Genomic DNA, 14,405 nt, shown 5'->3' on the forward strand with positions numbered 1-14,405 from the left:
CGCCATCTATCCCACACTGACAATGAATAAGATAGAGTAGGACATAAAATAGGAGGGCGCAATCTATTGGGAAGCCACATGAGAGTACCAATAGCATATGGACGGCACGAAAGAGCCTCAATCCCAACCCATTGGGGGACATATCCCCTGGCCGTAGTACAAGATAGTTGTGCTATTTGGGCCGCCTGAAAATATGCGAAAAGATTAGGGAGTCCCAAACCACCATGCCTCTTCAAAGAAAACAAGGTAGATTTGTTCAGCCTAGGGCGCTTTCCCCTCCAAACAAATCTGGAGACTGCAGCCTGCAGGAAGACTAGTTCTCGTTTGGGAATCAGAATTGGTAACGTCCTAAAATAGTATAATAATCTAGGTAGGAAGGTCATTTTAATAGAATTAATTCTACCGAACCAGGAAAGAGAAAGATCCTGCCAGGCTAATAAGTCATTCTTAAGTCGCTTGAAAAGCGGGATATAGTTGGCCTGGTATAGCGTCGATACAGATTTCGTAAGAAGAATCCCCAGATAGGGGAGAGAACCAGGAGCCCACTGAAAAGCAAAGTTTTCCCGGCAGTAGCGAACCTCTGAATCGGGTAAAGAGATATTCAAAGCAACAGTTTTAGAGGAGTTGAGCGTAAGACCGGAGACCTCAGAAAAACGATGAAACAGATGGAAGAAACCAGGTAGAGACGTTCGAGGATCAGATATATACATAAGAACATCATCGGCAAATAGGGCACATTTATGAACCCTTTGACCACAGATAACACCCGATATAGAGGAATCAGCGCGAATAGCAATCGCAAGAGGTTCCATCGCCAATGCAAAGAGCAACGGAGAAAGAGGACATCCCTGTCTAGTTCCTCGCTCTATCGAAAAAGGAACTGATTTATGTCCACGAATGGATACCTGAGCTGACGGGGTAGAATAGAGGGCCCGCAACAACGTCGTAAAATAAGGGCCAAACCCAAACCTGTCCAACGTTTTAAACAAATAATCCCAGGACAGACTGTCGAATGCCTTCTGAATATCCAGTGACAGTAGAAAAACATCCCTTTGCGACGATCCATCCCAATTGGACTGCACAGCTGACAGCAAAGCTATAGTCCGCCTAATTTGGTCCGATGTTTGTCGACCACTTATGAATCCTGATTGGTCATCATGAATGTATAAGGCCAAGAAGTTATGGAGCCGTAAGGCCAGGATTTTAGTAAGAATCTTTAAATCACAATTAATTAAAGAAATAGGCCGGTAATTGGAGACCATAGCGGCATCCTTGAAAGGCTTGGGAATGACACTAATGAATGCCTTATTTTCCTCTGGGAGAACCACACCCCCCTCCCGCAAATAATTAAAGTACAGGGCCATATGGGGTATCAGAATGTCCGGGAAAGCTTTATAGTAAGTATTAGGAAGACCATCCGGTCCCGGGGCCTTGTGAGAGGCCAGGGATTTCACCGCATTCCCAACCTCTTCACAGGAGATAGGTTGTTCCATTAGCTCCCTATGTGCCTCCTGGAGGGGGGAAAAGGAGATAGACTCCAAAAAAGACTCCAGAGAGGAAGAAGAACAGCCCCCCGTGGGCGAACTATAAAGCTGAGAGTAAAAAGACTGAAATTTGTGGAGGATCTTACCCGGGTCCTGGGATAACGAACCATTGTCCAGTCTGAGCTTGGGGAGGGCCGTCTGGGAGTGTCTAGGAGTCAGCTTGCGTGCCAACAAGGTGCCAGGTCTGTCCCTCCACGTAAAGAATTTATGATTAGACCAACGAAGTTGTTTATCCGCAGTGGTAGTAAGACATAAATTAAGTTCCAGTCGGGCCTGGTCAAGTTTAAGTAACAAATCAGAACTGGGATGTTGTTTATGTTGAGCAACCAGGTCAATATATAACTGAGTTTTAGTAGCAAGTAGGTCAGTTCGGGCTTTTTTTAAACGAGAAGAGAGTTGAATAATATAGCCCCTGACTGAGGCCTTATGAGCTGCCCAATTAATCGCCGGGTTCGTGTCCTCTGCTTTATTAAAATCAAAAAACATTTGTAGGTGCGATGAAATTTCCCGACAATGAGATGGATTACCCAAAATAGAGTCATTAAGACGCCAATGAAAAGCCGTCTTACCAAGAGTCTCGGACGAAAAGGTGATAGAAACTGGGTCGTGGTCAGACCAGGGCGTGGAAAAGATTTTAGCAGTGACAAGTTTGGGGAGTGAATATGTATGAAGAAAAATATGGTCAATGCGAGAATAACTATCATGAGCCCTGGAGTAGTGGGAGTAGTCTCGGGAAGTAGGATTAGCCTCCCTCCATGCATCAATAAGATCATAGCGATATAAAAGTTGAGCCAATTTACGGCTCCGTCTAGAAGGAGGTTGAAGCGTGGCGGTTTGGGAACGATCCAGAGTCTGATCCAATGCTAAATTAGAGTCACCAGCTAGAATAACGTCACCCTCAAATTCTCCTACCAGAGTGCTTAGCAAAGATTGGAAAAATTCAACCTGATTGGTATTGGGGGTATAATAAATTATAAAAGTGATAAGGTCGCCTCCCAAGTGGCCTTTCACCAAAAGATATCTCCCCTCCTTGTCCCGGATAATTTTAGAGTCAACAAAGGACACTCGACGAGAAAAGCAAAGGGCCACCCCCCGCTTTTTCTCTGTGGCATTAGCAAAAAAGCAGAGAGGGTAATTTTTATGAATATAACGTGGAGAGAAGGAGGGTGGAAAATGAGTCTCCTGTAAGGCAACTATATCCGCCCCAAGGGAGTAGTATGAGCTGAAAGCCTGTATACGTTTGGATGGGGAATTGAACCCCTGAACATTATGAGAAAGGAGGCGAATTTCTCCGCTAGTGGACCGTACGGAAGACATGACAAATAATTATGGAACTAAGCAGAATAAAGACCCCTCGTTCCTTAAAAGTAAGAAGATCCCTATAAGTCCCTAAATGTCGCCAGCTGACCCCCCAAAAAATCAGAAAACAACAAAAAGAAAAAAGACAGAAAAAAACAGAAAAAAGAAAAGAGAACATTCGGATCACAAAAGTCCAAATGCCAAGTGACCGCGGTACACAAAACAGTATCAGAAAATGAAGGAAACAATGTACCAGGAAATACAGAGCAATAGCCCTGCGGTGGAATAGGTCTGCCCAGAGAAACATTCCCGGGGAAGAGTCTTCCAATCAGGGAGAGCGCAAAGACACTCTCCGGCACTAACAGCAGTTACAACCCAATAACAATAAATCAAACGCACAGTGCATTAAACAAAAAAACAAAGCAAATAGAGCCACTGAAATGATATTCAGCAAACAAATGTAATTAACATCCTAAGTCCCACCCCCAGCCCATCCCCCCAAACCAAGATAACAACAGCGGCCAATGCTCCGAAGAGCCACAGAAAGGCCGCCATCAACGAACATATTCCAGCGAAAAGTCCCCAAAAGAACACAAAAGTTCAAGAAGTCCACCCGGGCGGATTCCGGGACCCCTTCTTCTTAGACGATGGAGTAGTCCACAAAGGCAGGAGCGGCGGAGGTCGAGAAGCCGATCCCGTGGGAGAATGGGACGTCGGACTGCGAGATATAATACCCAGCTGAAGCAGCAACTCCTCGCCATCCTGGAATGTAGTAAACCCATAGGACTTTCCATTAAGAGTGAACTGCAGACGAAAAGGGTAGGCCCAACGATATTTAATGCCCTTTTGAACCAAGTGAGAAAGAAGTGGCTTGAGGGAGCGCCGCCTCTGGATAGTGGCCGACGAAACATCAGCAAAGATTTGTACCTTGTGCCCTGCAAGCTCTATATCCGGATTCTCCCTGCCAAACCGCATAACCGCTTCCTTAACCTGAAAAAAATGAGGCTTGACGATGATATCTCTAGGAGGCCCCCCTTGCCGGGGGGGGATCAATGCCCGGTGAATGCGATCAATCTCAAGATGAAGATCATCAATTGCAGGCATAGCGGACCGCATGAGGGTATGTGCGCAGCTAGTAAGCTCCTTAACCGACTCAGGAAGACCTCGAATGCGAAAATTGTATCGCCTAGCCCGATTCTCCAGGTCATCAATTTTAGAATACGCCTCCTCCAGGCGATCTTGCAAGTCGGTGATCATGTTAGAATTTTGGGAGATACTTTGGACTGACGCATCAACTTTAGCCTCAATACAGTCTAAACGGTGGCCCAAGGCCTGAAAATCCTGCTTTAAATCCGCCGCCAATTTTGAGGTAGCTCTGTCTAATTCGCGTTGCAGCAAATCTGCGAATCGAGCTATCAAAGTCGCATCACAAGAGTATAGAGGCGGGTCAGGAGGAATCGTTGGCGAGGAAGCCGGGCTGTCATCAGCGGGATCTGGACCGCTATGCTGGCTTGAAAAAATGGCAGCTATGTCGCTGCTCAAGGGCGAGGATGCAGGGGAGTCACGGCTCAATGGACAGGCCGAAGCCTGGGACTCTAGTGGCACAGGGCTGGAGGATGACTGGGGGGGCTGCAGGAAGTCACTCACCCCACCTAGCGATGCTGCTGTAGTCCTCCCTGGCCCAGCGTGGGACGAGGAGCCCATCTTCTCTCTCCGAGGGAGAGGTGCTGCTGTAGGAGAGGCAGAGGAGACCCCATGAGCCGCGGGCGCCGATCCGGCCGCCATCTTGGTCCTCCCAGTCCCCGCAGGGAGCCGCATCTGGGAGCCTCCACGGCTCTTAATCGCCGACTTGCCGGGCATATTGACAGGTGCCCGAGATCCGGAGAGAGGCAGGGGGGGGCCCCGGGGGTGAAGCGGCACTATGCCCTTTTATGGGCTGCTGTCAGTGCCGGAGATGTGCGGAGCTAATGCCGGGACATCCGATCCCGGCGGCCGCGCATGCGCACTCTCCATTGGATATAACATTTATAGGGAAAGTTGATCCCGGGAATATCCGATTGCCTCTCGGGGGATCCGGAAGCAAATTGGATCATGCTTTGCTGAGTTTTTTCCCTTCCTCTGGATCAACTATGGGTGTAGGATTAGAACTTTGAACTGGATGGACTTTTGTCTTTTTTCAGCTAGACTAACTATGTAACTATATCACGGCTCTCGGCGGTGTCATCTCTCCTGACATAGGGACTTCAGTATATAATGTCCTCATATGAAGGTCCAGTCATAAGATTTGGCCCCATCATGGCTCTCAGCGGTGTCATCTCTCCTGACATAGGGACTTCAGTATATAATGTCCTCATATGAAGGTCCAGTCATAAGATTTGGCCCCATCATGGCTCTCAGCGGTGTCATCTCTCCTGACATAGGGACTTCAGTATATAATGTCCTCATATGAAGGTCCAGTCATAAGATTTGGCCCCATCATGGCTCTCAGCGGTGTCATCTCTCCTGACATAGGGACTTCAGTATATAATGTCCTCATATGAAGGTCCAGTCATAAGATTTGGCCCCATCATGGCTCTCAGCGGTGTCATCTCTCCTGACATAGGGACTTCAGTATATAATGTCCTCATATGAAGGTCCAGTCATAAGATTTGGCCCCATCATGGCTCTCAGCGGTGTCATCTCTCCTGACATAGGGACTTCAGTATATAATGTCCTTGATTTAGTTGAGGACTTAATCGTCCAGTGCTTATCTGTTCCTGTCCTAATTTATGATGCTGGCCAGCTTCTGGAATGTGCGCACATGAAGAAACTCACACTGACACGTTTGGTCTGTGAAAACTTCTCTCTAATTTATTGAAATGAAACCGTGAGCTTATATATGAAAAGTGATGCGAACATCACGTGAGAGCAGCATAAGCATTATATTAGTCTTTGATTGGTCACTTTACACGAAAACAATCTCCGTCATGGTATAGGTGTGATCTTCCATCTTATCTTAAAGAGAGAAAAACATTCCTTTGTTTCCCAAATCACACGGTGGGAGGGGGGGGTGCGATGGGAGGGGGGGTCTGTGTGATGGGAGGGGGGGGGTGCGATGGGAGGGGGTCTGTGTGTGTGAGCAGACATTTCTTAAGCAAGGATTTCTTATAGTACCACAAAGCCCAGCAGGCAGAAAATATTCACACAACATATGTATTAAAGTATAAAAGTAAATATTTATAAAACTTATAGAAATAGAGTATATATATATATATTCAATAGGAAACCAAATAGGCATTTTACCAAATCCATCACATCCTCATATGCAGGTCCAGTCATAAGACTTGGCCCCATCATGGCTTTCAGCGGTGTCATCTCTCCTGACATAGGGACTTCAGTATATAATGTCCTCATATGAAGGTCCAGTCATAAGATTTGGCCCCATCACGGCTCTCGGCGGTGTCATCTCTCCTGACATAGGGACTTCAGTATATAATGTCCTCATATGAAGGTCCAGTCATAAGATTTGGCCCCATCATGGCTCTCAGCGGTGTCATCTCTCCTGACATAGGGACTTCAGTATATAATGTCCTCATATGAAGGTCCAGTCATAAGATTTGGCCCCATCATGGCTCTCGGCGGTGTCATCTCTCCTGACATAGGGACTTCAGTATATAATGTCCTCATATGAAGGTCCAGTCATAAGATTTGGCCCCATCATGGCTCTCAGCGGTTTCATCTCTCCTGACATAGGGACTTCAGTATATTATGTCCGCGTATGAAGGTCCAGTCCAGGGGCGGACTGACCATTTGGAAACTCGGGCACTGCCCGAGGGCCCCTGGTCAGTAGGGGCCCCATGAGATGCCCCTGGTACCTTTTTCATAGGCTTTTTTGAGTATGGGCAAGGACACAGGGGTCCCATGATCCCCTATTGCCCGGGGGCCCCATGAGTTGTCAGTCCGCCCCTGGTCCAGTCATAAGACTTGGCCCCATCATGGTTCTCAGGGGTGTCATCTCTCCTGACATACAGACATACCCCACCATCTTCTCCACTAGCCCAGTCCCTCCATAACACATTGCACCCTTGAATATTAACCCTTGATTTATGAGTCATGTGAGCTGTCTAGCCAGGTTTCTGAAATTCCCACCAAGGCAAAGTAGTCCTCAAGAACTAGAAGTCTCAGCCCTGACATTTTGTTTTCCAGACGTCTCGCAATGGTGAACATCCATTTTCATTTTGTATTGGTGTTTATTATTTTACTATTGCTTACTGTTGATTTTAAAACTTTCTGTTATTACACTTTTTTATTATTTTTTTTATTACACAATTATACTTTCTTCATTGTGCCTTGATAACGTGGTCTCCCTGCTTCTAGTGTTGGTCCCCTTCTCTCTCTGTTCCACCCACCTTTATTTCCAGTGCCTTCTATGACCTCCTGCTCACTAATGACATGTTCAGGTCTCACCCCTCAGATCCTAATTTAAAAACTCTTCCAACCTTCTAACCATTTTCTCCACCAACTGAGCTGTAACCCGCCCCCCCCCCCCCCCAACACCCATTTAGATGCAGTCCATCCTCATAGCAGACCAGCCAGTAACCAAAAATCAGCCTGGTTCTCCAGGACCCCCCGACCTCCCTTGTTATACCGTTCCTCATTTGTAGGACCTAAAGCAGCATGGCGTAGGGTGCTCGAGCCAGGAGCTCCACTTGAGACACATTCTATCCTATTGATCCTGTGGATTCATTTTACACTTTTCACCCCCCCCCCCCCCCCCCCCCCGACTGGCTGTACCCCTCCTACCACCACCCAGCCTAATAATACTACCTTGGGGGTCCTTTTTCAAGTTTGTGACTTAGGTCCCTGAAACCTTTTTTCATTCTTCAGTATTTTGTGATCTCCAGGTATTGAATGTGACTCTTTCGGTTCTTTTATGGTCCTCCTGACACTGCTGGATTATAGTCCTTCCCTTGAGGTGACTGTGAGTTCTATTCTCTTTACAGGTCCTAGATTCAGCCAACACCTCCCAGATAACATCATTGTCCACGCTGTTACCACAAGTGTGTGTTCCTGGTAAGCAGACTCCTCTAATGCGGCTGTTTTGTCTCTTCTATGAGAGTCCAGAGAAGCTGCTTCCACTCCGTCTTCTATGGCTGAAGACAACAGGAGACGTTGGGTATGTAGGGTGGGGGTGGGGGGGTCTTATTTTCCAAACTCTCTGGACACCACCACATCCCTCATTCTTATGGAGGAGGATGGTATTATGACTGGACCTTCATATGAGGACATTATATACTGAAGTCCCTATGTCAGGAGAGATGACACCACTGAGAGCCATGATGGGGCCAAGTCTTATGAATGGAGCTTCATATGAGGACATTATATACTGAAGTCCCTATGTCAGGAGAGATGACACCACTGAGAGCCATGATGGGGCCAAGTCTTATGAATGGACCTTCATACAAGGACATTATATACTGAAGTCCCTATGTCAGGAGAGATGACACCGCTGAGAGCCATGATGGGGCCAAGTCTTATGACTGGACCTTCATATGAGGACATTATATACTGAAGTCCCTATGTCAGGAGAGATGACACCACTGAGAGCCATGATGGGGCCAAATCTTATGACTGGACCTTCAAATGAGGACATTATATACTGAAGTCCCTATGTCAGGAGAGATGACACCACTGAGAGCCATGAGGGGGCCAAGTCTTATGACTGGACCTTCATATGAGGACATTATATACTGAAGTCCCTATGTCAGGAGAGATGACACCGCTGAAAGCCGTGATGGGGCCAAGTCTTATGACTGGACCTTCATATGAGGACATTATATACTGAAGTCCCTATGTCAGGAGAGATGACACCACTGAGAGCCATGATGGGGCCAAGTCTTATGACTGGACCTTCATATGAGGACATTATATACTGAAGTCCCTATGTTAGGAGAGATGACACCACTGAGAGCCATGATGGGGCCAAGTCTTATGACTGGACCTTCATATGAGGACATTATATACTGAAGTCCCTATGTCAGGAGAGATGACACCACTGAGATATAGTTACATAGCTGAAAAAAGACAAAAGTCCATCCAGTTCAAAGAAATATAAGCCGGGGAATCTTTGGAGAATAGGCTGAGTGTGAATTTATGGAGAAGAAGTCGATACAAATACTTTTAGTTAAAGATGAATTTCAAGAGGGATATTTGATACATCATTGATCCAGCTTGGACCCATCTACCATACCAGTGGGATCCCTCAGGAAGCTGGAATTCACTCTATAGACACTGCTACTACAGAGGTCTCCATTGGCTCCCAGATCCCGTGCTGAGCGGCTGACCTCCTATGTTCATAGTGCAGCAGGGCAGCAACTCAGCTCAGCCTGGAAACCAGTGGAGATCACTATGTAGAGGTGCGTAGGGGTGCAGTAGAGGTGTAGTAGGGGTGCAGTAGTGGTGTAGTAGGGGTGCAGTAGTGGTGTAGTAGGGGTGCAGTATTGGTGTAGTAGGGGTGCAGTAGTGGTGTAGTAGGGGTGCAGTAGTAGTGTAGTAGGGGTGTAGCAGCATTGTAGTAGAAGTGTAGTAGGGGTGTAGTAGCATTGTCTAGTTCAGTGATTTTGAGCTTCCCGAGGATCATCATGTATGGTATATACATAGTTACATCGGAGGGAGTGCTGATAGTTTGGGTTAATGGTTAGATGTAGGAACAATGGCTCCTGATAATCCGTTTCCCTTGTATGTTCTTCCATGCCAGGAACAATGCTGACTCTGAATTCGACTTTCTCTCTCGATGGTTTGTTGGCCAATGTCAGTCGTACCACGTACTATCGCTATCTTGGCTCTCTGACCACTCCAACATGTGATGAGGCCGTAGTCTGGACAGTCTTCAAAAATCCAATCTATGTCCCTCGTACGGTGGTAAGTCATCTTCTTCCCCTCTCACCAAGGCTTCCTCCACCATTAGTTACATGTCATCCTAACTGTGAAACCTGACTGAATATTCCTCCTTGCCCACAGGGAACCAATTGAAGACGAGCTAGGGTGGCCACCTCATCCCTTTAAACCCGAACACATATTAATAACACGGGTTCTGTGGCCCATTTACTGCAGATAAGGCACAAAGTGAGTTTAATTATCACCCTAACCAGCCACAGAACCCGTGTCATTAATATGTGTTCGGGTTTAAAGGGATGAGGTGGCCACTCTAAGGTGAGCACAGCTACTAATAAATGAGAGCAATTCAGAGGTTGTGCTCACCAGTATGTGCCGTGGCAGGCCACGAATTCCCATAAGGCAGAATAGAACTGAAAGAGAATAAAGAAGAGAGGCTCCTGACTGTGCAGAACATCATCTTGGTGATAGGATAATATCACACCTCCAATGGATAGAGGGGTTCTTACCTGGATGTAGGACCAACGTGATCCCATCTCTGATAGGTTATCTGTCTTTTCTTTATGAAACCAGGTCAGGTTCTGTGCAATCCAATGGGCTCTCTTCTTTACATACAGTTGTGTTCAAAATAATATCCGTGTGTTGTAAAAAGTGAGTAAAGCTGCAAATCCTTCTAATCCTTTTCTTTCCATCCACACAAATGCATTGGGAACACGACACATTCTATTCCAAATCACAACATGAAGAAAAATACATCAAATTTGTGTTGTTCCTCTAAAAAAATGGAAGAAAAGTGAATATTAGACGGTTCAAAAAAATGGCCGTGTTTGTATTCTTCTTTACAAACTCCAACATTCACTATATAAACTGAGAAATGTTTGAAGATTTTGCTTTCCTTTGAATGACTTCATGAATATTTGGTTGTAGTCGCACTGTTTCTGAGAACTGCTGTACATCTGTGTTGCATGGAGTCCCCCAACTTCTGGCCCCTGTGATCAGGTATTCCAGCCCAGGATGATTGGACCACATTCCACAGTTCTTCTCTATTTCTTGGTTTGGCCTCAGAAACGGCATTTTTGATGTCACCCCACAAGTTTTCTATTGGATGAAGATCCGGGGATTGGGCTGGCCACTCCATAACGTCCATCTTGTTGGTCTGGAACCAAGATGTCGCCCGTTTACTGGTGTGTTTGGGGTCGTTGTCTTGTTGGAACCCCCATTTCAAGGGCATTTCCTCTTCAGCATAAGGCAGCATGACCTCTTCAAGAATTCTAATGGATTCAAACTGATCCATGATCCCTGGTATGCGATAAATAGGCCCAACACCGTAGTATGAGAAACATCCCCATATCATGATGCTTGCACCACCATGCTTCACGGTCTTCACAGTGTACTGTGGCTTGAATTCAGTGTTTGGGGGCCGTCTGACAAACTGTCTCCGCCCACTAGACCCAAAAAGAACAATCTTACTTCCATCAGCCCACAAAATGTTGCGTCATTTCTCTTTAGGCCAGTCCATGTGCTCTTTGGCAGATTGTAACCTCTTCAGCACACGTCTTTTTCCCAACAGTGGGACTTTGCGGGGACTTCTTGCAGATAGCTTGGCTTCACATCGGCATCTTCTAATTGTAACAGTCCTCACAGGGAACGTCACACCTTCTTTCATCTTCCTGGAGCTGATTGTTGGCTGAGTCCTCACAGGGAACGTCACACCTTCTTTCATCTTCCTGGAGCTGATTGTTGGCTGAGTCCGCGCCATTTTAGCTATTCTTCTATCCATTCCAATGGTAGTTTTTCGCTTTCTTCCACGTCTTTCAGGTTTTGGTTGCCATTTTAAAGCATTTGCCATCATTTCAGCTGAGCAGCCGATCATTTTCTGCACTTCTTTATATGTTTTCCCCTCTCCAATCAACTTTTTAATCAAGGTACGCTGTTCTTCTGAACAATGTCTGGAACGACCCATTTTCCTCAGAATTTCAGAGAGAAATGCACTGTAACCAGCATGTCCAACATTTGCTGCCTTCCTTCCTTAAATAAGGGCAATCATTGCCACCTGTTTATCAAAGAATGAATGACCTCACTAATAGAACTCCACACGGCTATTATTTTGAACACGCCCCTTTCAATGAGGGATTCAATGACACAGAATCAGCAGCATGCATGTCATGACTGTTGGGTCTGTTGGATTTCTATGACTCTACTACACCTGCTAGGAAATTATTTGCCATGTAGAAATATCATTTCCACCAAAAACAGCGATTGATCCGGTTAGTGATGTCTGACTGCTATTACTTTGAACACAACTGTACATGAGGGGTTCAGGTCTAGGTCTCCCCAGGTTCCTCCTTATGGCTTTCCATTTCCTCATGATTTGAAGTCCGGGTTGACATTTATTTCCTAGGCCCATTGTTATAGGACACAGACCACTCCGTCCTAATGTCCTAACATTTCCATTTTCTGGTGGAGCTATTAGTGTCACCTTAGAAGTCTTCACATTGAGTCTTTCAGATCTCAGGTTTGCCACAGCAGGTCCTATGTCTCTGTATAACCTTCTGTTCTGATGATGGATGCTCTGTCTCTCCTCCTGTAGAAACCAAAGTCGCTCTTCATTCACATTTCTGCCCTCTGCTTGGACAGATTCCTCCAGTAGCTCTGACTATGCTGTCTTTCTCTGTGAAAGCCACAGTTGGGATAGACTGGGGTCAGACTGGAGGTTTTGGGGTCACTTGGGGCCCTTTAATCCTTTTTTTGCAGTCAGTTTATTTAGAGGTGAGAATCCTTTTCTGTGTAAATAATTTAGGAATGATTCTTGTGGAGGAGGATTTTTTTGGTATAAGGTCCCCATGACAAAGACCAGTTATGGTAACCGGTAGTTATGACGATGTAGACATAGCCGGGGAAGCTCAGTCCCAGTTCTACGTGAGAAATGACGATATTTCTTGTTTCTCCTCAGGTACAAGCTTTCACAACTTCTCTTAACCACAATGTGTCAGGGAACCTGGAGGTACTGGTGAACAATTTCCGCCCTCCTCAGCCTCTCAACAACCGGCAGGTGCAAGCGTCCTTCAACACGTCGTCTGCCAACAGCACTGCGGCTCCCACCATACAGCCCACCGGCATCCTGTGGGCCTCACTGCTGCTGCTCTACCAAGGGGTGGCCGGCCATGTCATCTGCTGAGCTCTTGTCACAGAGTTGTATTACCAAAGGTCTGCCTGCCTACTAATGGAGCTTTATATGGGGGATGGACACTTTCTAGGGACAATTCATTATATTAACCGAACAAAATGTGAGACTTTTAAGGTGCTTACAACCTCAGGAAGACGATAATGTTTAATGTACATATGTTTTATTAAATGTCACATGTTCCAACCATGCTGAAAGCCAGAATGTGCATCAAAGCCCTATGAAGAAAGAGATTTATGAAGCCACCTTACGTATCCCATCAATGGTCATGTGACGATCTATTAGATGTTATGCAGACTCAGGTGTGCTGAGGAGGGCAATTCTGTGTCTCAATGCCTTTTGCAGATTGCACTTCTTCAGGAGACTTTTAGGGTGAAAGTTCATATGCATAAAGATAGCTGGGTCTGCACACAGGACGGGGGAGGAGCACAAGTCCAAAGCTGCAGCAACCCAATAGATCCAGGCCAGTCATCAGGGGGCTCCACACTGCAATATCACAACTTATCTGCTGGAAAAGGAGTATCTCCTGTCTCAAAAGGTTTTTCAGAACAGGAATGTCTTCAAATGCTCTCTTTACACAACAGTAGTAATGGCATCACCCCCCTTGCAAAGATAACCACCTCCTTCTATCCATGGGAATCTGGTGATTTAGCTATGGGTGGGCACCTCATAACCCCTGTCCTTGGGGCTCTGGCACTTCCACTATGGGTGGGCACCTTCTAATCTCTGTCCATGAGGCTCTGGCACTTCCGCTATGGGTGGGCACCTCCTAACCTCTGTCCATGGGGCTCTGGCACGTCCGCTATGGGTGGGCACCTCCTAACCCCTGTCCTTGGGGCTCTGGCACTTCCACTATGGGTGGGCACCTTCTAATCTCTGTCCATGAGGCTCTGGCACTTCCGCTATGGGTGGGCACCTCCTAACCTCTGTCCATGGGGCTGTGGCACTTCCGCTATGGGTGGGCACCTCCTAACCCCTGTCCTTGGGGCTCTGGCACTTCCGCTATGGGTGGGCACTTCCTAACCCCTGTCCTTGGGGCTCTGGCACTTCCGCTATGGGTGGGCACTTCCTAACCCCTGTCCTTGGGGCTCTGGCACTTCCGCTATGGGTGGGCACCTCCTAACCTCTGTCCATGGGGCTCTGGCACGTCCGCTATGGGTGGGCACCTCCTAACCTCTGTCCATGGGGCTCTGGCACGTCCGCTATGGGTGGGCACCTCCTAACCCCTGTCCTTGGGGCTCTGGCACTTCTGCTATGGGTGGGCACCTTCTAATCTCTGTCCATGAGGCTCTGGCACTTCCGCTATGGGTGGGCACCTCCTAACCTCTGTCCATGGGGCTGTGGCACTTCCGCTATGGGTGGGCACCTCCTAACCCCTGTCCTTGGGGCTCTGGCACTTCTGCTATGGGTGGGCACTTCCTAACCCCTGTCCTTGGGGCTCTGGCACTTCCGCTATGGGTGGGCACTTCCTAACCCCTGTCCTTGGGGCTCTGGCACTTCCGCTA

At 47.0% G+C, this 14,405-nt stretch overlaps 1 protein-coding gene across 1 annotated transcript in view; it reads left to right on the forward strand.

Moving 5' to 3' along the window:
* Positions 1-13,090, forward strand: part of LOC149433207 (carbonic anhydrase 4-like) — a 33,915-nt gene extending 20,825 nt beyond the window's left edge. Inside the window, exons 7-9 of the mRNA XM_089664522.1 lie at positions 7,826-7,895; positions 9,580-9,743; positions 12,670-13,090. Coding sequence (XP_089520648.1) covers positions 7,826-7,895; positions 9,580-9,743; positions 12,670-12,894 — 459 coding nt within the window. The 3' untranslated portion in view covers positions 12,895-13,090. The remainder of the gene's footprint in view (positions 1-7,825; positions 7,896-9,579; positions 9,744-12,669) is intronic.
* The last annotated feature ends 1,315 nt before the right edge of the window (positions 13,091-14,405 follow it).

The sequence above is a fragment of the Staurois parvus genome, unplaced genomic scaffold, assembly GCF_062004578.1.
Source record: "Staurois parvus isolate SC_StPar_1 unplaced genomic scaffold, SC_StPar_1.0 ptg001931l, whole genome shotgun sequence".
NCBI classification, from domain to species: domain Eukaryota; kingdom Metazoa; phylum Chordata; class Amphibia; order Anura; family Ranidae; genus Staurois; species Staurois parvus.